The sequence below is a fragment of the Meriones unguiculatus genome, chromosome 11 (assembly GCF_030254825.1).
Source record: "Meriones unguiculatus strain TT.TT164.6M chromosome 11, Bangor_MerUng_6.1, whole genome shotgun sequence".
Lineage (NCBI taxonomy): Eukaryota > Metazoa > Chordata > Mammalia > Rodentia > Muridae > Meriones > Meriones unguiculatus.
The window spans coordinates 61596523-61622075 of record NC_083359.1 but is presented as its reverse complement, the minus strand read 5'-3'; the positions used below and the strand labels follow the sequence as shown (position 1 = coordinate 61622075).

At 35.9% G+C, this 25553-nt stretch overlaps 1 protein-coding gene across 2 annotated transcripts in view; it reads right to left on the bottom strand.

Moving 5' to 3' along the window:
- Window positions 1-25553, bottom strand: part of Kcnt2 (potassium sodium-activated channel subfamily T member 2) — a 383380-nt gene that overhangs the window by 15204 nt on the left and 342623 nt on the right. For both annotated transcript variants that reach the window (XM_060364407.1, XM_060364409.1), the window contains 2 exons: window positions 25359-25487; window positions 8121-8421 (listed from right to left, as the gene is read on the bottom strand). In XM_060364407.1, coding sequence (XP_060220390.1) covers window positions 8121-8421; window positions 25359-25487 — 430 coding nt within the window. The remainder of the gene's footprint in view (window positions 1-8120; window positions 8422-25358; window positions 25488-25553) is intronic.

The window sequence follows — 25553 nt, the reverse complement described above, 5'->3', positions numbered from 1 at the left end:
CATAAAACAGTTAAACTGATGAGCTCTAACTGCCAGGTATTGTCGCCTCCAGTAATATGACTTAACTAAACATCTCTTTAAAAGTACCCAACCTACAGGAATGGAATGCAGCAACAGGAAACTCACCAACCACAAAGGCATAGGAATAATTTCATATGTGGAGAGCTTTATAGTGTTTGATGTTTTACATTCCAAGAGTATTATGAGAGGAGAAAGAAAGCCACGTGGACACATACTTCAATGACAACCACTCTTTTCAAGGACAAAGTGTGTAGATGTACTTAAAACCACAGAAAAACAGTTTGAAGTATTCCTATCCTTTTAGTCGCAACAGTTGTAAATAAGCAGAGTTCTTGAAAAAATATTAAATTATTAGTTTGAAAAAGAGTCTAGTATTATTTCTTACCAAAAGAAGTTCCTCAATATTTAAATACATTATTAAACTTCATGTTAGGCCAAAATAGTTGAATCTAATAAACAATTTTCTGTACTGAAATGCAGTTCTTACAAAATAATGTTATTTGTTACATCCGTTTTAGTAGAAATATGCCATTTTAATTTCATAATATATTCTGCTTTAGTTCAATTGATATGTAAATCTATTTTTAAGTCTATAAATCAAACAGTATCTCACAAGACAGACAAATCACAAAATAATTGAGCCTACCAAATGTTTACCAGTAAAAATACTACAATCCCAAACTGAATAAATTGATATTAAAATAAAGTAATTTATTTGGTCGCTAATTGATGGAGTGATACATCTGTATCTTCCCTTACAAGTATGGTTGCCAGTAATAGCAAAGAATGTCAAAAACTATGTAAATTACACTTAACATCGAACAAAATTCTTAGCTCAAGCCTGGCCTCAAGCATGTAAAACACTAAAATAATTATTTATTTGAAAGTTAAATGGAAGTAGGAATCTAGCATATTTATTTGCTAAGTCTGGCAATCATAACTAGGAATGAATGGCTAAATCAACAGGCTAGAGATTGAATCTCAATTTGTTATAAAAATGATATTTACTCCAAAAATAGTTATAATAAAATACATAAATCACACAATAGTGACATAAGATTATCAAGATCATATATTTCTACAAAAAGTAAGCTTGATTCATATGTTCTTCTCTGAAAAAAAATTTTTATATGAATTATATAACAACTTCTTTTCAAAGGAACTCAAATTGATGGTGTGCTCTGGACCTTAAATCATAACTCTGAAAGTTAGAAAGACCTTCATGTGGATATGAGTAACTGCTTTTCTTAAATAAGTAACAGTATTTCTGAACTTAATACAAAGAAGATGATTTTAATAGACCACCTCTTGCTCAGTGTAGATACCCAGCCTCACTCCATCATTAAAAGAGGAGTTCTCATTTTTCTTTTGGATACAAGCCTAGGGCCAGTCATGATCTCATTTGTTTGTCACAAAGCTGTCTAGATAATTATGAGTTTTCTGAAAGCAAATGCAATTATTTTGTCAATATTTTGGTTTGCTCAATTAGCTTATTTTAATAGATCTCACTGAATACATTTATTGTGCAACTGGCTGTAAGAATGATATTGAACATGTTGGTAATATACTCAGTGATTTCATATGACCCCAACTAGCAGGAGGTTGAAGCAGATGCAGAAACTCACAGCTAAACTTTGGACAGAGCACAGGGAGTCTTATGGAAGAAAGGAGTTATAAAAGGACCCAGAGGGGATAGGAGCCACAAAGGAGACCATCAAATCCATAGAAAGCAGGGCCCAGGGGGCACTGCAGAGACTGATGCATCAACCAAAGACCATACATAGAGAGATCCAAGACCCCCTGCTCAGATGTAGCCCATAAACAGCTTAGTCTCCACGTGGGTTTTATAGTAAGAGGAGAAGAGACAGTCGCTGACCTGGGGTAGGTTGCATGCTCCTTGATCACCTCTCCCTAGATGGGGAACCTAGTCAGCTCACAAAGGAAAAGGATCTAGGTAGTCCTGATGGGACCAGATAGGCTAGGGTCAGACAGTACACAAGGAGGACTTCCCTTATCCATGGACTAAGGAAGAGGGATAGGGGAGAAAGTGGGAGAAAGGGTGGGACTAGATGGATACAAGGGAGGGGGCTACAACTGGGATACAGAGTGAAAATTGTAAATAAAAAGTATAATTTAAAAATAAATGCAATAAATAAATAAACAAAGGCACAGATGAGGTCACAGTAAGAACCAGCAATTCCAGTTTTTTATTCACTCCTCAATGGCTTGTCCTTACAGAACATCCTTTTGATTTAGGTTAAAAGTAGTTGTTGAATTCAAAATCATTCTTTCAAGTCTGCCTGGCAGTGGAGTTCAGTCTGACTGCTGTTTGTCAGCTATACTAAAAGCCTGCAGTTACAGCTTTCTTTTTATGATTTTGTATTTGAGAATTAATGAGTGTGTTTTTAATGCTACTGTAGACACACACCAAAGTCACACTCACAAATTGTTTTATGAGCCACACACTACTGCTTTAGTCTAAATTAGTTATTTTCTGTGGCAATATTTTAGTTATTTCTCAATTCTATAGGGAGGAATAAAGTAGGTTTGATTGATTTTAAGAGCCTGCCTTAATTATCACTACCATGACAAGCATGCAAATATATGATTATGCCAATAACAGAATACATTACTTACTGAAAATGGGTTTGCTTTATATTTGTTTTCATGAATTAGAGACTCAAGATTCTATTTCCTAACATAAAAAAATGTACTAAGGATTTTCTAAGAATATATTGTGCCCAGACAGCTAAAGTCTGACTATATAAAACTGAAAAATGCCTTATAGCAAAAATTAGAGCCACTGAAATTGTTTCACACACAGTGGGAAAAGACCAGCAATTCAACAAATGGTGCTGACACACTAGATAGACACTTACTGAACAATGAAATTAGATTCATGTCTTTCATCCTATTCAAAGCTCAATTCAGACTGAACTAAATACTTTGATTTAAAACGTGAAACATTGAAACTTCTGGAGGAAAACATAGGAGATACACTTCAAGATAGAAGAGCTGAAAAGAGCTTCCTAACAAGGATTTAGTGGAATAGAAAAACAGTGAACGATGCATCAGATACAAAAGACTGCAGAAAATCACAACTGTTCAGTAAATATTTTTAAGTGTTCAACATTCCTAGCAATCAAGAAATTGGAAATTAAGGGAAGAGGGTAGATTAATTAAATTTAAGGATGTATGAAGAAGCCTAATGAAATAAAACCAATCACCAATTTTAATCTTTTAGTTCCACATCAGTGAACAATGCTGTTTCTGGAAGACATGAGTTATTAAATGAAAATCTCAGAGACAGTTGTGTGTTCATTCCCTAACTGTTATTGGTCAATGAGGTCCCAGAGTCACTCAAAACAATCCAAATAACTGACATGGTTCATGGTTTCCCTTCATAACTTGATGATAAGTCCCTATTGTTGAAGACACCACACACTGGTTACAGAACACAGAGAAATCAACCTTGAGACAGGTGGGACACTCTTCTTTCTGGATGGATCATGTCACAGTGCAGGCTGCTGGGGGGGGGGGGAATATAACAGTGGTCTTACCCAGCAGTGGAATGGCCCTTGAATGTTACCAAACTTATCTAGTTAGAAAAATGTTCCACAGGTTCAATAATTGCAAGACCATTTATAGGAGTATATTGCTCTATAGATTGGATTTGTAACTTCAGTGGGAGGAAATACATGCCCAGTCATATAAACAAGCTCAAAACCCATGGGGAGGGAAGTGATAGGAGTATTGATAATTCTATCGAGAACTTATTAATATAGTTTTTTCTAAATGATCATGTTGTCAATCTGCCATCTAAACATTTATGTTTATATCAAAGGTTTTAGCTGCTCTCAATCATAACCAGAGACTTTTTTTAAATCATACATAGTGAGTAATGGTTAACTTAGATTCATTATTGTTCGAAGTTCTGAGAATAAGTAACTGTAAGTGTTTGGCCATAAATGATACCTCTACATCAAGCCTGCCTCCATCAGACTCTAGAAACATTTTTGAAATGTTGGGCAGAAAGAATGTAACTGCGGAAAGCTAGGGGGGAGGGAGTGCTATGAAAGTCATGACCATTGGGTTGTATACAGGAATTCACGTTACCTGTAGGATCTGCATAAGACCTACACAAGATCAAGCCAGTTAAACATTCCAGCATGAAATGGACAAGACCTCCCAAAACCCTACCCAAACTGAGGAGCAAGGCAGCCAATGGCTGTCATGGCAGGGAACCAATTTCTTTAGGTAGGACCATTGGTAGGTTTTCCACTTCCCATGGATGACCTCACACTCATGCACGTCCTGGCAGCACTAATTAGACGTAGTGAGTTAACCAAATAAATAAATAAGCTGTAAAAAACATTATTGCTGGGAAAGAGATATGAGATAGAGATTCTAGGAAAAGGTACACTGTCAGGGGTTCCTTGTATTTTTTGAATTTTCCACTTCATTAATTTCTGGCACTGTTTTAATATTCTCATCCTCTGCTTGGGGGCTTTGTGTATTTTTATTTTTATTAATTTTTAAGGTGTGCCACTAGGTAAATAACTTGTGTTTTATATGATTTTTTTTTTATAGAGGCACTTAGCTCTGTAAGTTTCCCTCATAAGACTGTATTCTTTGTTTCTTAGGGAAAAAAAATTTATGTTGTATTTTTATTTTTGTTTCATCCTAAAAATCTTTAAATCTTTGTCTTAATTTTATTTGTGACACATTCATCATAATCTCTGTGAGCTCATGTATTCTCTGTAGTTTATTTTCTACAATAATTCTAAGCTTTAATCTAATTGTCATCAGATAGAACATAAGGAGTTACATTAAATTTCTTATATTTGTTGAGGTTTGCTTTGTGTCTCAATTTGTGGTCTACTTTACGAAACTTCCATTGCTCGAGTTGTTGTTTTCACCAGACACGATCACTGTGAGATTGCTGACTTTGGGTGGGTAGGTGGGGAACACACGTGGTCTTAGTTTTTCACACTGCTTGTATATTTCTTCTGTGACCGGGCATGTAGCACTGGTCATTGGTTATGTCTTTTGATATGAGTTTCTGCACAAGCACATTTCCACCCTTCATTTTGATTGGACATTTGGATCTGTGTTTCTCTTACACTTACTTGGCTGGTTTATACTCAGCTAAGAGCTACCTCAAGCCCAGACATCCTGATCATTCAGCATTGATCCCTTCGTGTGGTACCTGATATATTCCAGTCTATCTGTCCTCCCCAGCGAGTGTTCTCCCTAAGTTTGTAAAGATGGGATATATTGCAGGACTGGTGACGTTTGCCCTCTGATCTGGAAGACAGACAGGTGCTCAGTGGGTGGTCTAGAGAACTTGGTGATTTGGGTGTTGAAGGCCTGCATAGTTGTGGAGTCGGACCTGGGGAGTGGGAAGGCACTCCAGGCAAGTGTTGAGATTGCAATATTGGGGGTGACTGGGATAACGGAGATGTGGTCTCTGATTGGTGGAGATGATAGTGTCTCATTAAGGATGTTGATATTCATCAACCTGAGTGAAAGTTTAGGTGGGTATAATATCTAACCAAGGGGATGAGGAGGATATCAGGGTGAATCCCAGTCCAATAAAGTTAGGATGCCAGCAAATTGTCATGAGACCTGATAAACTAGGATCAGAAGGAAGGATGGGAAGACCTTCACTATCAGTGGACATGGGGAGGGGCATGTATGGAGAAGGGGGAGAGAGGGTGGGATTGGGAGGGGAATAAGGAGGGGCCACGGGGGGATACAAAGTGAATAAAGTGTAATTAATAAAAATTAAATTAAAAAAATGGAAAAAAGAATTATCATGAGCATGAAATTAATTAATTTATATAAAAATAGAATATGAGTGAATCTTTAGTGCCTAAGAAAGATTTTCTTAGAAATCTTTGCTGGGTGCTCAGGTGACACCAGGTGGTCAGCTCAGACACTGTCATATTTCTGACAGTCAAGATGTGCTAGGCCACTCTGCTTATGGACTAATGGGTTTATTACATTCTTGAAGCCACTGAGATGCAGATGAATAATCATTTGCTAGATCTTATCACTGAAACACTGACTTAGCAATATGCAAAAGTTAAAAATAGAAAGTTATTCTATTAGAAATCAATCGCAGATGTCACTGAACTGGCAAGTAGCCATTAGAGAATGTCTGGAAGTTCATTCTGAGCTTTCAATTTACTTCTTAATGTAATATATTAAATGCATTTCTATTAAGATTACTGGACACAGATGAGTCTTTACTATAGTTAAGAGAAGTATAATTACAAATGTCAATTATATGAAGAACCCTGACTGGAGCAAATTGAAATACAAGTCTCTGAGCTGGATCAACCACCTCTGAGAGGGAAATCATAAAAATTAAACAAGACACTGATCTAAAGCACTTCGAAGGAATTGTAAGAAAATGTACACAGATTCAGCATGAACCTACTCAGGAAATATCTTTTCCTTTTCATGTTCAAGAAAACAAAAACAACTTCTTTTAAATTCTAATGCAGTGATTAAAATACCTCAATATAAGACTTTATAATAAAGAAAAAGGAAGAAAAATATATATGAAGAAAAATATGAATACATATAAATATATATAAACAATGAAAACACCCATTCATCACTGACTGGTTGAGTATTTTTTAATTAGTTTTATATTTTCTTGAGAATTTTACATGTGACTGCTGACTCTACATCATTCTGCTCCTTCCTCTCCCCAAATTCCTCCATTCTCTCTACAATATGTATAGTCCCTTAAAAATTATTGCCTTATATATGGATATGTATGAACACACATTATATTTACACATATACATATAGACATACACATCCTACTGAGGCCAATTTTTAGGCTAAAATGTGCATGTATCCAGGCCTACACTTTGTATGGAACAACCTCTGTGGGAATTCATCCTAAAAGCAGAGGATCTGCCTCTCAGCAGCCACTGGCCTCATGTAATTCTTCATTTAAGGGAAGAGTTGTGTGGAATTTCCTGTACCCCACTGGCATGGCTACAGATTAAATGTGGTTTAATCTTTAAACCACATTTCTGAAATAAAACTCGAATAATGCTAATGACATCTCTAAGGTGATTACTGTAGTGCTCCATTAAGCTTTTTGTGTATACAAACACCGATTAACATATAAAATAAGAACTATTTAAAAACCTTGCACTATGTCAATTGAAATACTATTTCTATTTCAAAACTAAAGTTAGCAAGGCCTCAAATTTCAGCAAAGAATAAAGGAGAAAAGTTGGCACTGGAAGGAAACCCAAGAAATGCCAGGAAACAGCACACCAACTGGTTTTACAGAGCCAAATGATCAGAACAGAAAACATTCCTACAAGTGACACAATATGAACTCAACAGGTTATATTTAGAAACATATATGCATATGCATATACATATCTGAATAACAGTGAATGGAAGAAGAGGCGATGAATTTGAAGGAAAGCAGGGAGAGTATATGGAAGAGTTTGAAGGGAAGAAGGGAAAGGCAAAATGTTATAATTATATTAGAATCTCAAAATAAAGTAATAAATAAAACTTCTGAGGTCTTTGGGTAAGAAACTAAACACAGTTTCTTAGTTAATTATAGTTCTCCAGTGGCTATTATAGTTAGTTACTTGCAAAACCTCAAATTCATTTCATCACAGGGCCTAGAATTTACATAGATGTGATGTTTGTGTCTAGAGTACTTGTTTGTGTGTTTCAGAGAGGAGGAGGAGAAAGAGAGAAAGGGTTAGATTGCAGCCAGACAGACCTATGTAAATCTCAGCTACGTATAAGCAAATCCACAAGCTCCGTGGCTTTGGTTTTTATAGCGCCAAAGAGGAAACTAAATACACTTCAAATTTTCTGTATAATTAAAAGAGATGTATTCCTGTGATGAATTCTAAGATTGCCTAATGAACTAACCATTCTTAGCAATATATTTGTTATTTAAATGTTCCACAAAAGATAAGGATTTCATCAAAGTGCCACGTAATACACTGCCGAAGAAAAATCAGTCCTTTCCATCGTCAGAGCTCACTGTGTGGCTAGGAACTGTGTGACTAGCGTGCAATGATAGGCTCACGTGTTAGGCGTACCGTAGCCCACCGTAGACAGGCCCAGGTGTTTCATTCTATTTTTCACAAGTTCAGCAAGCTCCTGTCTTTCGGACCTTCTGTAGAGGTTCAGTCGCTGCTGAGTTATCTTTTCTGCAGTTTTACCAGAGTGCTTTGGGCCTTTTCTGCTCAACCTTCGGGCCCACTGCATGCTCTTCCTCCGCAGCAAGGGGTGGTCTGACTGGTCGCTGGAGGTTGAGTTGCGGTGAATGCTGCGGTGGTGCCCAGGCTCCTTAGCATCTTTGGTGTCTTCCCACTCTTCCACGCTGATGGAGATTTGAGACTTTAAAGGAAACGGATATTGATAATTAGATATTTTAGGAAAAGTCATCGCCTAGAATCGAAATACTTTGCTTGCATGATCTTAGTGTAATTGTATACTCTACATGTGACGGTTTCCACGGGGAAAACAAACTCAAGAAATCCCATTCTAATCATCGTTTACTAATTAACTTGCAAAAACTTTTCTGAAGTTTACTTTTAATCTGAAAAGACATCTGGATCTTTCTAGTATTAGGCTTTTCATCTGACTTTTTAAAAAAATAAATGGTTGCTAGCACATAAATACTTTAAACAAACACCTAGATATTTTTTAACTTCATTTAAATACAGGCCAATCTACATGCTAAAACTGCTACAAGTGTTCCAGATGTAACATAAATAACTACTATAAAATCTTCTTAGGAGTAATTTCTTTTAAAGATTTCTAAATTAATGTTCTTTGTACATGGAAATGACCTTTGTAAAAATGTGAATTTCTCTTAATTCACATATATACTAAGAAAAAGCTTAAAGCAGTTTTAACTCATGCGTCTATTATTCACAACAATAAAACACTGTTTTGATTAAACTTTTTTCCTGACATCTACATAATGTCTACTTTAAAGGAATATCTTGAATAACAAAGAAGACTAATACTGAGGCGGGCGAACAGGCTCCTCCCTATGGAAAGATAAGCCATGAAGAAACCCACCAAATCCGGCTGAGCTGCTCTTTTTCTGTGGATTCTCATCTTTACAGTAAAAGCCTCTCTTTGTTTCAGTGTTATTACTTTTCATACAAGGCAGTCCTGAAGTCTAATTCTACCCAACATGCATATGCAATTAAACAGCTTCCTCAATGCTACTGGATTTATGGACCATGAATCTGCCACAGAGTTCCCCTCTAGAGCTGAAAGCTTGCTTGAATTTCAGATGTTACAGGCGCACACAGTTGGCTTTTAAAGTATTAGAAATTAAGTTAACATTTAGGGTCATGAAGTAGATCCAATACACCCTCTAAATGTGAATATAAATTATAAGGCTCAGTGAGTATTCTACCCACAACTCTAGCAACATGCTAAGAAATAATCACACACCAACATTCAACCACAACATCAACAATTCCTTCATGTTTCTACTATGAAACAGTAATTATTAGGATAACATAAAAATAATTCATTTAAACTTTATGTCTCCTGACGAAAAGTTCACTAAAAAAAATAGAGAAACCAGATTTTATCTCTCAGACCTTAAACTAGAAGCATTAAAGATTTTAAATCATGGATACCTTTACAAATAATAGTTTATTTTTAGTCTTGCCTAGTTAAAATTACAATTTAAATCCTTGTCTGTGAAATAGTTAAACAATTATTGGGAAATATCTATCATTAATAGGGACCATCTATTTTATTCAGTAGACAGGTAATATGTCCTCCTTGAGCAGTTGCTTGAATTTCTTCTGTGTAAAGCTTTCAAGAGAAAAGACTCTTGGTCCTGAGCACATGGATGATGACTTTCAGCTTAAGTCTTACAGTCACACACTGATAAATATTTAAGGAACAGGGGAAGGATATGATGCTATTTCAAGCAGACCTAATACACTATTTGTCTTGGTGAATGTTTCTGTTTAGTCCCATGTGTGAAATAAATGGACCTAAATTATGGATGAAACTGTATGTATATATTATATAATCAGTATTTTTTAATAATAATTTTTATTTTTTATATTAATCACAGGTTATTACTTTATATTGCAGGTGTAGCCCTTTCCCTCATTCCCTCCCAATCCCACCCTCTCTCCCTCATCTCCTCCCTGCCCCTTTCCAAGTCCACTGATAGGAGAGGTCCTCCTCCCCTTCCATCTGACTCTAGCTTATCAGGTCTCTTCAGAACTGGCTGCTATGTCCTCTTCTGTGGCCTAGCAAGGCTGCTCCTCATTTGGGGAGGGGGGTTGTCAAAGAGCCAGCCATTGAATTCATGTCAGAAACAGTCCCTGTTCCCCTTACTAGAAAACCCACTTGGATACTGAGCTACCATGGGCTATATCTGAGCAGGGGTTCTAGCTTATATCCATACATGGTCATTGGTTGGAGAAAGAGTCTCATGAAAGACCCCTGTGCCCTGATATATTTGGTCCTTGTGGATCTCCTGTCCTCTCCAGGTCTTACAAACATCCCCTTCGTTCATATGATTCCCTGCACTCTGCCAAAGGTTTGGTTATGAGTCTTAATATCTGCTTTGATACCCTGCTAGGTAGTCTTTCAGTAGCCCTCTGTGGTAGGCTCCTGTCCTGTTACTTGTTTTCTCCTACATCCAATGTCCATCCCATCTGTCTTTCTAAGTGAGGATTGATTAAGAAGATCCCTTTTAACATTGTTCTGGAATCATCTATGAAGGGAATATCATGATTTCACATATACAATCACAACTGCAGATCACTTTTCTAGTCTACACAAGTAAAAAACACTCTTCATAAGTGTCACTTTCACCTTACTTAGAAGAAGAAGAAATGAGAAGATTTATGGGATATGTTTTAGAAAACCAAGTCAAAACTTAGAGACTGCTTAGTACAAATTTGGATTTTGCAAACCTTTTTTTTTCTTTGAACACCGCATATGAAAAACATAGTTTTTTTTTTATAGTGAAATAAAGAAATTAGAGTGGTGCTTCAGGATTTTTCAAGCTCTATATGAAAAACAAACATGTATAACCTTTGAAATGAAATTATAATGTTAATATTTACCCTACAGCCCCCACAAATATTTATCTAACACACTGCCACACAGAGAAACACTATCATCTCTAACTTTGACCTAAAGTAATGATAGTAAAAATACACAAAAAATAAAGTTTATCCACAGTGTAAATAACACCGCTGATATGCACCTGTTATTAATTGCATGTCTTGTGTGTGTTTGTGTTAACGTATGTAACTGATGGGCAGCTTGGTCTTCATGTGAGGACCCTAGCAAGCGGATTGAGGGCTGTCTCTGACATGGACTCTGTTGAATGCTTTTAGAGCACTTTTCCTCATTTGGGATGCCTTGTCTGGCCTCAGTGGAAGAAGTGCTTGGTTCTGATGAGACTTGATGTGCCAAGATGGATTGTTATGGGGGTGGAGAGGGCAGGGAACTCCCCTTTTCTGAGAACTTCATAAAAAAAGTGAGGGAGTAAAGGTGGAAGAGGGTGGGAGGGTGGAACAGGGAGGACAGGAGGAATCTAAAGTGAATAAATAAATAAATTTTTAAAAAATTAAGAAACAAATGTCTATCTGGGAATTTTTTCCTACTCTCTTTTCATCTGATACTTTCTGTCACTCTATTCTGATTTGAATGCAGAATCACCAGGCAGGAGATACAGTGAGGCACAGAAAATGCAATGGTCACTTCACTTTAGGGGCTTTTCCTAAAATGCTTTCTTAAGGGTTAGAATAGTAAATCGTTAAAAAAAAAACAGCAGGCATTTTGGGATCACACTGGACTTGGCTTAAATTTTCATTAGACTATTTAATAGCTTCCTTTCTTAGTTAGGAAATCTAAATTCTCTTACTATTTCAGTTTTCCTTTCTGAAAAACCTTAATTGCATTATTTCATTATTTGTTGTCTATCAGTTACTTTCTGATTAAATAAAAGAGAAAGGCATGGTGTTTAACTCAGAGAAGACTCAATATACGCTAAGTAATGTGGCTTATGACCTTTTATGAGACAGCAGTACAAGGGAAATAAGTATTAAAAAGGGAGTAACAACCCTGTGACTTGATTACATGTTATGAATTTGAAGAACAGAGACATATTTATAATATAAGTAGATGTATATCTTAAAATGTTTCTGTCCATCTATAATGCATTAGAAAACTGTTTTGTACTTTTCACATCAAATACTTAATGTAAATCAAAACAATGATAATCTCTGAAGTGGTATTATTATTCTGTGTGTGTGTGTGTGTGTGTGTGTGTGTGTGTGAGTGTGTGAGGAGGATGGTGGGTGCCTTTTCTATTTCGCTCTACATTATTTCAGGGTTTCTCACGGAACCTGGAGCTCACCGGTGTGACCTGGCCAACGAGCCAGTAAGCCGAGGACCTTCCTGTATCTATCTTCCAAGGCTGGGGTCATTGGTAAGAGTGGGCAACACACAGCGTTTTCACGTGAGAATTGGGGCTGCAAAGTCAGGCTGTCGTGCTTGTACATCAGATGCTCTTATTTCTTGAGGTAATTCCCCACACCACCCCAAATACACTTTCTGTGAAATAGATTTAGGAATATATTCATGTGCTTATATGTACATAAATTTGAAATAAGAAATGAAAATTTTATATGTGTATTATATTAAGTTGTCAAAATGTAAAGTCTTACTTTAAAAAGTATATTATATCTGGGCAGGGGTTCTAGGTCATATCCATTCATGGTCCTTGGTTGGAGAAATAGTCTCAGAAAAGACCCTGGGCTCAGACATATTTGGTCCTTGTGGAACTCCTGTCCTCTCCAGGTCATACTAACGCAGTATCCAAGTGGGTTCCCTAGTTAGGGGAACAGGGACTGTCTCAGACATGAACTCAATGGTTGGCTCTTTGACCTCCCCACCCCTACCCTCCCAAGGGAGGAGCAGCCTTGCTAGGCCACAGAAGAGGACATTGTAGCCAGCCCTGAAGAAACCTGATAAGCTAGGGTGAGATGGAAGAGGAGGAGGACCTCCCCTAGCAGTGGACATGGAAAAGGACAAGGAGGAGATGAGGGAGGGAAGGTGGGATTGGGAGGGAATGAGGGAGGGGACTACAGCTGCAATACAAAGTAAATAACCTGTGATGAATATTTAAAAAATAAAAAGAAAACATTAAAAAAACTTATACATATGGAAGAACAAAGCAAAGAATATTACAAGATGCAATGGAAAATTTTGGGTCGAAGTTTTTGTGGGTAGGTTGGTTTTCTACTCTCTCTGCTAGAAGCCTTGTCCAGTTAGTGAGTATCCTCTTCAGTTTCTATGGCCTCTGCAACAAGGCGTCTCTGTTTGAGTCTCCTTAAATCCCCTCCGGAGCCTACCCTGACTTTGTTCCTTAGCTTGTCACAGAGATACCACCACCCTCAGTTTCTCTTTTCTCTTTTCTCTACAAGCCTTCTGTCCTCTTGCCATAGGTCTCCCCAGGTCTGATCTCCACTCTCTTAACTGTGTGATCCCTCTCCTACTCTGTGTTCTCTCTTTAGCCACTACCTCTGTCTAGTCTACCTTTCCTTCTAAGTGAGATTTAATCATCCTCCCTTTGATCTTTCTGTGTTACTTATCTTCTTTGGGTCTATGCCTCGTGGTATGTTTGTCCTGTACTATATGGCTAAAATCCACATATAACTGAGAACATACCATGTGTGTCTTTCTGGGTTCCCTTTCTGGGTTACCTCACTCAGGATGATCTTTTCTGGTTCCACCCTTTGGCCTGCAAATTTCATTATATCTTTGTTTTTAATAGTTTAGTAGTATTCCATTGTATCATGTGCCAAAGTATCTTTATCCATTCTTCAGTTGAGGGGCATATAGGTTGTTTCCAGAATCTGGCTACTGTGAAATGAGCTGCTATGAACATAGTTGAGCAAGTATCTTTGTAATATGGTGGGGTGTCTTCTTGGTATACACCCAGGAAAGGTATAGCTGGGTCTTGAAGTAAAGGTATTGCTGATTTTCTGAGAAAATGCCAGATTGATTTCAAAAGAGGTTATACAAGTTTATACTCCCGCTAACAATGGAGGCGTGCTCACCTTTCTCCACACACTTGACAGCATGTGCTGTCTATTGAGATTTTGATTTTAGCCATTCCTACTGGGGTGAGATGGACTCTCAGAGTTCTTTTGATTTGCATTTCCCTGATGACTAAGGAAGTTGAACATTTCTTTAAGTGCTTTTCTGGATTCGAGATACCTCTGTTGAAAACTCTCTGATTAGTTCTGTGCCTCATATTTAATTAGCTTATTTTGTTTATTGGTCTTTGATTTCTTGAGTTCATTATATATTTTGGATTTTAGCCATTTGTCAGAAGATTAAGATTGGTAAAATATTATCCCAATCTGTACACTGTGGTTTCATTCTATTAAACAGTGTCCGTTGTCTTATAAAAGCTTTTCAGTTTTAAGAAGTTTTATTTATTAATTGTTGATCTTAGAACCTGAGGTGTTAATAGATTTCACCTACCAAAGATAAGTCATGATCAGGTAAACATTTTAAATAGTCCTATAACCTCTGAAGAAAAAGAAGCAGTCATCAAAATTCTCCCAATCACAAAAAAGCACAAGACCGGATGGTTTTAGCACAGAAATCTAACAGACATCCAAAGAAAGTTAATACCAATACTCCTGAAACTATTTCACAAAATAGAAACTGAAAGAACATTGCCAAACCCATTCTATAAAGTCAGTCACCCTGATACCTAAAGCACACAAAGTCTCAACAAAGAAAGAATTTCAGACCAATATCACTCGTGAACATTGATGCAAAAAAATACTCAATAGAATACTCAGAACCCCAACACAAGAACACATCAAATACATCATCCTCCATGATAAGTAGGCTTCATCCCAGGGATGCAGGGATGGTTCAACATATGAAAATCCATCAATGTAATCCATCATATAAACAAAATCACAGAAAAAATTATATGATCATCTCATTAGAGTCAGAAAATGCCTTTGATGAAATCCAATACCCTTTTATGATGAAAGTCTTGGAGAGATCGGAGATACAAGGTTCAAATCTAAAAATAATAAAGACTATATACAACAAGATGATTGCCAACATCAAATTAAATGGAGAGAAACTCAAAACAATTCTGCTAAAATCAGGGACAAGACAAGGCTGCCCACTCTCTCCATACCTCTTCAGTGTAGTACTTGACTTTCTAGCTAGAGCAATAAGAAAACTAAAAGCAATCAAGGAGATACAAACTGGAAAGGAAGAAGCCAAAGTATCACTATTTGCAGATGATATGATAGTGTATACAACTGACTCTCAAAATTCCACCATAGAACTTCTACAGCGAATAAGCAGCTTTGGCAAAGAGGGAGGGGAGGAGGGAGGGGCTTATGGGGGATACAAAGTGAATAAAGTGTAAATAATAATAATAATAAAATATATATTAAAAAGAAAAGAATCCATTTTCCTCTGTGGCCTAAAGTGAATAAGTTGAAAAAAAAAATCAGTAGCATCCTGTTTACCAACAACAATTGTACTGAGAGAAAAAAAAAATTAGGGAAACTACATCCTTCACAATAGCCACAAATAATATAAGTATCTTGATGTAACTCTAACCAGCAAGCGAAAGACCTGAACGACCAGAACTTCAGGGCTCTGATCCACGAAATTGAAGAAGGTATCAGATCTCCGATTTTCATGGATCAGTGGGATTAACATAGTAAAAATGGCCATCTTACCAAAAACAATCTACAGATTCAATGCAATTCCCATCAAAATACCAACACAGTTCTTTACAGACCTTGGAAGAAAAATTCTAAACTTCATATGGAAAAACAAAAAAAACCCAAAAAACCTAGAATAGTTAAACAATCCTATACAATAAAAGAACTTCTGGAGGTACCACCATCCCTAACTTCAATACTATACTACTGAGCAACAGTAATAAAAACCTATATCCATTCCTCAACTGAGGGGCATCTGGGTTGTTTCCAGTTTCTGGCTATTACAAATAAAAATGCTACAAACATGGTTGAGCAAATGTCCTTGTTGTGTACTTGAACATCTTTTGGATATATGCCTCGGAGTGGTATAGCTGGATCTTGAGGAAGCGCTATTCCTAATTGTCAGAGAAAATGCAAGATTGATTTCCAAAATGGTTGTACAAGTTTACATTTCCACCAGCAGTAGAGGAGGGTTCCCTTTCTCTGCATCCTCTTCAGTATGTATTGTCATTTGAGTTTTGATCTTAGCTATTCTACACACAATAAAATATTACTCAGCAATAAAAAAACAAGGAAATCATGAAATTTGCAGGCAAATGGTGGGAACAGGAAAAGATTATCCTAAGTGAGGTATCCCAGAACACACAGGGTATATACTCACTAATAGAGATATTAGATATATAATATAGGACAAACATACTAAAATCTATACACCTAAAGAAACTAATCAAGAAGGAGGACTCTGGCTATGTTGCTCAATCCCCCTTCAGAAAGGCAAAGGGGATGGACATCAGAAGAGGGAGAAAATAGGGAAACTACCACAGAGGGACTCTGAAAGGCTCTACCCTGCGGGGTATCAGAGCAGATGCTGATACTTAGATCCAAACTTTGGGCAGAGTGCAGGGAATCTTATGAAAGAAGGGGGAGATAACAAGACCTGGAGAAGATAGGAGCTCCATAAGAAAAGCAACAGAACCAAAAAATATGGGTGCAGTGGTTTTTCTGGGCACAGGGGTCTTTCCTGAGACTGATACACCAACCAAGGACCATTCGTGGAGATAATCTAGAACCCCTGCACAGATGTAGCCCATGGCAGTTCAGTGTCCAAGTGGGTTCCATAGTAATGGGAGCAGGGACTGTCTCTGACATGAACTCAGTGGCTGGCTCTTTGATCACCTCCTCCTGAAGGGGGAGCAGCCTTACCAGGCCTGCTCTACAGAGGAAGACAATGCAGCCACTCCTGTTGAGTCCTGATAGACTAGTTTCAGAAGGAAAGAGAGAAGGACCCCGCCTACCAGTGCACTTGGTGAGGGACATGGGTGGAGAATGGGGAACAAGGATGGGGTTGGGAGAGGAGGAGAGAGGGAGCTACAGGGGATACAAAGTGAATAAACTGTAATTAATAAAGGTAAAAATGGAAAAAAAGAAAAGAACTGAATGGTACTGGCATTGAAATAGACAGGTTGATCAATTGAATTGAATTAAAGACCCAGAAATAAACCCACATACTTATGGTCACTTGATTTTTGACAAAGGACCAAAAATCATACAATGGAAAAAAGACAGCATCTTCAACAAATTGTCTAACTGGATGTCTACATGTAAAAAAAAAAATCCAAGTAGATCCATATTTATCTCCCAGCACAAAACTCAAATCCAAGTGGATTAGAGACCTCAATACAACAGCAGATACACTAACTCTATTAGAAGAGAAAGTGGGAAAGAGCTGTGAATTCATTGGCACAGGAAACAACTTCCTGAAAAGAAGTAAATTTTCTAGATAACAAATTTTAATATGAGAACTAAGAATTATAAAGTTTTCACAATACATTTGAGGTTTGTGGCTTTTAAAAGTACGTTTTAACATTTAAAGAAAATGGCTGGTTTATAAATTATGCTCCTAAAACACTTTACTCCATTTGTCACTGTTTTTTACATAGTTTTTCTTATAAGATAAAGTGACTTCCACAACTTCATGGAGTAGACAAACATCTTACCTTCTATAACAGGATGTTTTGTCCTTACTCCTCAAAACCAAATGTTCTTTAAATAATATAATCAGTGTAAGAATATCATAAATGTGCAATTTTCACTTTCACACCAATAAATTATAGTAATATTTGTTGTTGTTTTTATATTGCCTAACCTGTTCAAAGTGGTCATATACTTGATAACTCACCATTAATCGTGACCAAATTAGAAATTGGTTTTTCTTCACATTCATGTTACAAAATACTTAAAGGTTGCCTTCTAAAACCAAGTGATTCACTTTTATGTTGAATAACCACCTTATGTACAGACATATTTGCATTAGATCTAAAATGTTTTGTAATTCATACAAACATACTATTGCGTTTGTATACATTATACATGTTTATTCATATCTGCAAGGGCATTTATTAGATATGCGTGTCTTTAGATGTCAATTTGTATTTACAAACAAAAATTTAAAAAGTCAAGGAGAGCAATCAGGTTACTCATACCCTAAAATCAAATAGTTTATATGATTAAAATCATGACCTTACTACTAGCTCTTTCTTTCACCTGCCCAAATGGTTCTCATTATATATTTTGAGAAAAACAAGAGCACACAGCCTAAATCACTACTTTTAGCATACATTTATGAATGAATAACTCTGTATATGGATTTATATATTATTCAGTGGGACAGGAAGAGTATCACCACAGCACAGCACATGGAACTCTAGAGGAAGGGAACAAAATATAAAGGACTTATCCTAATAACATTTTTATTCTAAAATGATACTGCTATCATTATACCACTCCTACAGTCATGATGAAATTACTAAGCACACACACACACACACATACACACACTTTGAGAAACATAGATAAGGAACATACATTAATACGTATTTAGATTAGACACACCTATGGAAAATACGACAAATATTTACATTTTGTGTAAATACGCTACCTAAAGAGGTCCTGTTTATTCAGCTATGCCAGGTCATTACACCTGGTAAAGACCTCGGTGATTTGGATAAACATTACGATTCTCCACTCAGCTCTCTTCTACAGCATTTAGCACACAATTGGCAAGGAACAGTCCTACAGGTTTAAATTTACACCTGTGGGATTATAAAGTGGAAAAACTATCTCCATAAACCTTAGATGCTTTCCAATTGTCTTTTGGTAATAAGTGTGTCACTGAGATTCCAAAGTCCAAATAAGCACCTAAGAAATGTGAAGAATGACTTCTTGACTTTGGGGAAAAAAATTATGAAGAATTAATAGAGGTAAAGATGGCAGATAAAAAGTATAAAAGGTAAGAACAATATTTTTCATTTTTTTAATTTTTATTTTTTCATATTAATTACAGTTTATTCACTTTGTATCCCAACTGTGGTCATAGCCAAATTTTGGGCAGAGTGCAGGGAGTCTTCTGAAAGAAGGGGGAGATAGTAAGACTTGGAGAGGACAGGAGCTCCACAAGGAGAGTAACAGAACCAAAAAATCTGGGCACAGGTGTCTTTTCTGAGACTAATACTCCAAACAAGGACCTTGTATAGATATAACTTAGAACCCCTGCACAGACGTAACCCATGGCAGCTCAGTGTTCAAGAGGGTTTTCCAATAGTGGGAACAGGGACCATCTCTGACATGAACTCATTGGCTGGCTCTCTGATCACCTCCCACTGAGGGAGGAGCACCCTTACCAGTCCACAGAAGAGGAAAAAGAAGCCAGAACTGATGAGACCTGATAAGCTAGGGTCAGAGGGGAGGGGAGGAGGACCTCCCCTAAGAATAAATTTTTATACAAAAACAAGCTAGAAGAAAATTGTAGGTGGACACAGACTCAGGCAGTATATAAATCTATGTTTTTGTTTGGTTTACTCATATGTATTTTTCTGTGTGTGTGTGCATGAGCGCATGTGTGCACATGCATGAGCATATATGGATAACTATGATTTGGAAACTCATGTTGTTTTAATTCATAATCCCGAACATACAGTTGCCTTTGTATTCATTGTATATATTTATAAATGTCCGAAATTTTAAAATATTTGAAAGTCAAAGAGAATAATAAGATTCATAGTACCATAAAGTCGAATAGTTTACATTATCAAAATCATAATCTATTTGATGAATAAAGCAACTTTCCAAATACATGGATAGTGACTTTGTAAATTATTTATCATAAATTTAAATGTGTTGAACTGAGCATTCTCTAAAGTAGCAGCATATACTAAAAAATAACGTTATGATTGCTGGCAGAAGTGACACCTTTCTTTTATCTTAGCCTGTGAAGTAGTAATATGCTCCCTATTTGACATTGCACAGTCATTGTAGCCCAAGTTCACACACAGATGCTAAATGGGTAGTGAAAATCTAAATCCAGAGTCAGTGCTCACAGGTCAGGCAGAATCACTGGATAAGTGATTAAGGCCTAGCAACAAGGACAGAAGTGTTGTCAGACAATGGCTAGGATGCAGAGGAGGTAAAAACACAGAAAGAAATCTGACTGGAAATATTAGGCAGCTAATGTGAACTAATGACTCTTCATCATGCTAGTAGAACAAGAAAATGTGATTTATTTAGTAGCCTCGCTCAAGACAACCAGGAGACGAGGTTCTCAACGTTCCAAATTAACAATGAAAAATAATAAAATATAAATATGATTTAGAATGTTAAACTTCAGTAAGAATAATTGGATGATTAATGTATGTTTTTATTATTAATGTTTTTCAGAGCTTCAATTTATAACTTAAGTTCCACCTTTTAGAAGCAAAATTGTTATAGATACCTGCTAATTACATGCCACAATTCTGTCTGTGCAGACTATGAATTTAAGAAACTACACAAAATAGAAGTTCATGACTCCTGTGAGCCATGGTCATTAGTTTCTCTGTGTTTGCTACAGCATTTATGCAACAGTTTTACTGAAATTCTGAAATAGTGCCTAACATGAATTAATAAATGCAGCCCAAAGACAAATGGTAAGATTATTGAGCAATCTTTTCTGGGAAAATAAAAACACACTAACTTGAAAAGAAAGTATTATGAACCTTTCAGTATGGTATATTTTAAATGAGATTCCGAATTTAGTATCTCATAGTCAGTTTCTTTAATAGATCTGATTTTGAATATTATACAACACAGGAATGAGACAAACAGGAGATACTTACTTGAGATGCTATTTCTCGAGACTGACACAAGGAGGGAAAAAGAAACACACAAAGTGCCATTTAGACAATGACTGAACAATACAGACATGAAACAGTAACACAAACAAAATATGACATAAATCCACATTACACTTATAATGCAATCATGTGTTTGCTGCTTGTAAACAAAGTTAGGTAATGTAAGTTATGATTTATTTTATGTCTACCAATGATTCTTTATCCTCAGAATTATTTTGTTTTATTAAAATTGGATAAGTCAGGTACTAAAAATAATAATAGGTACTAAATAATAATAGGTACTAAATAGGTACTAAAAATAATAATAGAAAAAATAAATGAGCCACTCCACAAAACAAGAATATTTTAAATAATCATTTACATTAAATACGTACTATTGGTGATGATACACCTAATAGCAGTCTGGACTAACATTCAAAAACTTTATGGTTAAGTAAAATCTGTGTATGTGCACAAGATATAGATTGATATTTATTTTATTAATGTATTTCTATCAGTGATAAAGCAATTATTTTACTAATTTCTCAAACTGTCTTACTTAATAATTGCTTATATATACACTTATGAATAGCTTAACCTAAGGAAGTCTCTCTGAGAATTTCCTGTTCTAGTTCTCATCTGTTGTTTCCTATGAATTGTTTGATGCTCTACACACACTCATCAACTCTACATTACCTGAGAGACAGCGGTAGTTTTAGAGCCTTTGTGGGAGACTGTCAGCTATCTCAGCACGACCATAATGAGCCCTTCAATTCTAAAACTGAATGAAACTTCTACCTTGTGAAACCTCGAGCCTTTGTTAAGTTTTAGTAAGAGAAAACTATTATTTGGACCTGGACAACTTGCTTAAATTTCCTAACTTCTTTTTTTGTTTGTTTGGTTGGTTGGTATTGTTTGTTATGCTTTGGGGTTTTTGTGTTTTTGTTTTTGTTTTTGTTCTTTTCTGACATTGAAGAAAGATGGTATAGGTGTTATTTCCTCAGATCTGCTCACTTTTATTTGTGTTTATTTGACAGAAGTTTTTCTTTTTTCTTCACACAAAACCCAGTGTTTTAACTAAGTTCCTTCACTGTAATGGTGTTCCTGCTAAATGTAAAACTCTGAGTGGTTGTGGATTCTGTCCCTCAGTCATAGTCGCATACTCTCCAAATGAAGAATGAGAGGAAATAGAGTAACTTTTAAAATAAGTGTCCAGGAAAAGAAACTTCAGTGTTATGAGATGTACTTATATTTCTCCATGTATTAGGCTTTTCATGTTACCTGTGAGAAAATTCTATGAAGTTGTCAAGTCAGTTTTAAATATGCCAAATTGTATTGTAAGAATTATCATTCATGTAAATATTCATTTAAGAAAAAAAGCCATTTTTGTCTTAATTGAATGAAGTATCGCTTTTGTCTCCTTTGCTTTCCCACAGAACATTTTACACAGTGGGAGGCTGCAGCTATTGATTTTTATGCAAGTCAGTAATGCAAACATTGGGGAAAAAATACTCACTTTAAAAAAAAAGAAAAGAGTAATAACACTCAGCTGTAGTAGACGGTGCATGTTGCATACACAAAACATTAATTTGGGGAAATTCAGTGTTGAAGAGATGTCTATACTCTCCCTTCATCCTTTTGTCTAATTTCATCTACAGTACTCAATTATAAATCATTAAATAAAATGTGTCATATGATAAATTAAGTTCACAAATAGAAAACAGGAAGCACCATTTTAGGTCAGTTTTCTGACAGTAACATGCTGCTTTAAAAATATATAAATAAGCTAGGGTCAGATGGAAAGGGAGGAGGACCTCCTTTATCAGTGGACTTGGAGAGGAGCATGGGAGTAGATGAGAAAGGGAGGGAAGGTGGGATTGGGAGGAAATGAGGGGAGGGGCTACAGCTGGGATACAACGTGAATAAACTGTAATTAATGTAAAAAATAAAAATTTAATAAATATACAAATAAACTGGAGACTTGGGGATTAAAAAGCATTTCAATGAGGGCTTTACGTGCGATGGATAGAATCAGCTAAAATGTAATTAAATGTTCTTTGACAATAGAGATATCCAGTTATGCTTTCTGTATTACTACGTTATCACACAACAAAGATTTTTTTCCAATAATACGAAATGATTAACATGAATATGGATAGCATGATCAGAGAAAACAATTGCTACAGTTAAATTAAAACCTGTATAAAGGTAAGAAGATATTAAAAGGCTATAGAAATTCACTTTGTAATTACTGTATCCAATTAGGAAATATTTGTATTACACTAAATGTTTATGTTCCACTCTAAAAAGTATGTGAAATTGTATGCCACGGTGCAATGGTCTTTGGAGATAAGACTGCTGAACAGTCATTACATCATGAAAGGTTTAGTGATCCCAGAATGCATGCCTTGTTCTATCCTGAGAAGATGCATTAATCAAATTGCTAAGAATCACAGAGCAGACTCTCCTTACACAACAAACCTACCACTGCCTAGATTCCAGGCTTCTCAGTCCTTACGAATGTCAGAACCGAATTTTCATTAAAAAGATCTCTATTGGGCTGGAGAGATGGCTCAGAGATTAAAAGTTTTGCTTGCTCTTCCAGAGGTCCTGAGTTCAATTCCCAGCAACCACCTGGTAGATCATCACCATGAGATCTGGTGTCTTCTACTGCTGTTCAGGTGTACATGCAGGCAGAACATTGTATACATAATAAAATAAATAAATGTTTAAAAAAAGAAAGAAAAAGAAAACCAAACTTAATTTTTTAAAAATACAAAAAATAAGAAGTGATTAAACAAAAAAGAAAGAAAGAAAGATATGAACATGTGTCTGTGTGGATGTGCACAGGAGAACATGACCCTCTTCTGGAAGAGCAGTATGCACTCTCTACTACTGAACCATCTTCAAAGCCATTAAAATCACCATATTTATAAGACATTGAATGTATGGTACACTTCTATGGAAACCCTAGCAAGTTAAAAAAAATGGTAAACTACGCATAAAAAGGTGTTGTTTTTTTTTACTATATGATCAAATAATACTAATATCTAATCTAAAAACTTGAGCAATGTTTGCCAAACTACTTCATGTAATTCACTTTCTTGTACACCTCTCCCGTCAGCTATTGTTGATTGTTTATTTGAAAGTGTTCTTTCTAAAGTGAACCTAAGAGTCTTTGTTAAACAAAAACTTAGATTCAGCTGTAGAGATGGCAGCAAAGAAGTTCTCCATGTTTCAGAAACAGCGAAGTCACCCAGAACATCACAGAATATGAGTAACAGCCAGATGTCCAGAACACCCATCTATATAAATTTATGATCACAATTTAACAAGAAAGCAAAACTCCATCCTGTTAGCTGTATGCTAATAATAAAACTCTCCTGCATGAATATGAATTTTTGATTTTTATCAAAAAAATTTTCAGTGATTACTTAGAGAGCTAAAATTAATATCATTGATCTGAGACCTATGCTGAGAGTGACTTTGCATAAGAGGATAATATACAACTAGCCAAAATGTCTTTGTGATTTATCATAACTTTGGAAAGTTTGAAAAGAAATACTTCAAAGATATTAAACAAATTTTATATTAAAATACTATGTACATATTAGTAGAATAGTATATTTATCTAAAAATTTTATGTCATAACATAGCTTAAATTAAAGAGTTGGGTTTTCCCAAGAGTATAAAAATCACCTGGATAAAAATCAAATGATATGATAAAATCAAAATACAATTGTATTCTCAGTTTCAGGTGGTCATCAAAATCCTTCCTTCCATATTAACAGTTCAAGTTGCTAATCAAATTACTTTTCTTTTTTTTTTTAGAAAATCAGGCACTGTTCCTAGACTTTTCTTATAGCTTTACATTAATTTTCCTTGTTTCCTTAATTAATTAATTAATTTTATATCCTGATGGAAACTTCTCCCTCCTCTCTTCCCAGTCCCTCTCTCACTTGCTCCTCTCTCCTCCCAATGTTCTCCTCCCGTAATGTAGAGACAGAGAAACATGAATGTTAATGCATAATGCCATTTCCTGCTCTTCCTCCTTCAAATGCTTATAAGTGTAGTTGGAAAATACATTAGAAAGGGTGATTTGGAGGTGATTTTTATCTGAGAATCTCTGGGTTATTTATAATTGTTCTGATTCTTTAAAATGTCCTAGAAGTGACTAATATTGGATCTAGAAAAGGATACTAAAACCCAATATCCACAATGCTGGAAAAGCCCCCTATCAAATAATATTTTGTGAAACAGTTGAAATTTCAGCTACTGAAAACTTACTCTATGCATTTATATACAACTTCCTTTCACTGTCTATTGCATTTGTGTTACATCAGTTTCCATGCTTAGGAATGACTATATTCATCAGAGTATACATTACGGCAAAAAGGCTTTCATAGTTTCAAACCTCAGATGTCGTTAGTTTCTGAGATTCTGTTCTGTATATGCCAATGGGAACATCTCCAGTAGAAGAACACAACTTCTGATAGAGTCTGGCATATGTTCTGATCCACAAGTCATCTTCAGTGATTTTCATCTATAATGCATATGAATGAATCACACAGTCAAGTTTTAAGAATGAACAACCCAGTGGGTATTTTTT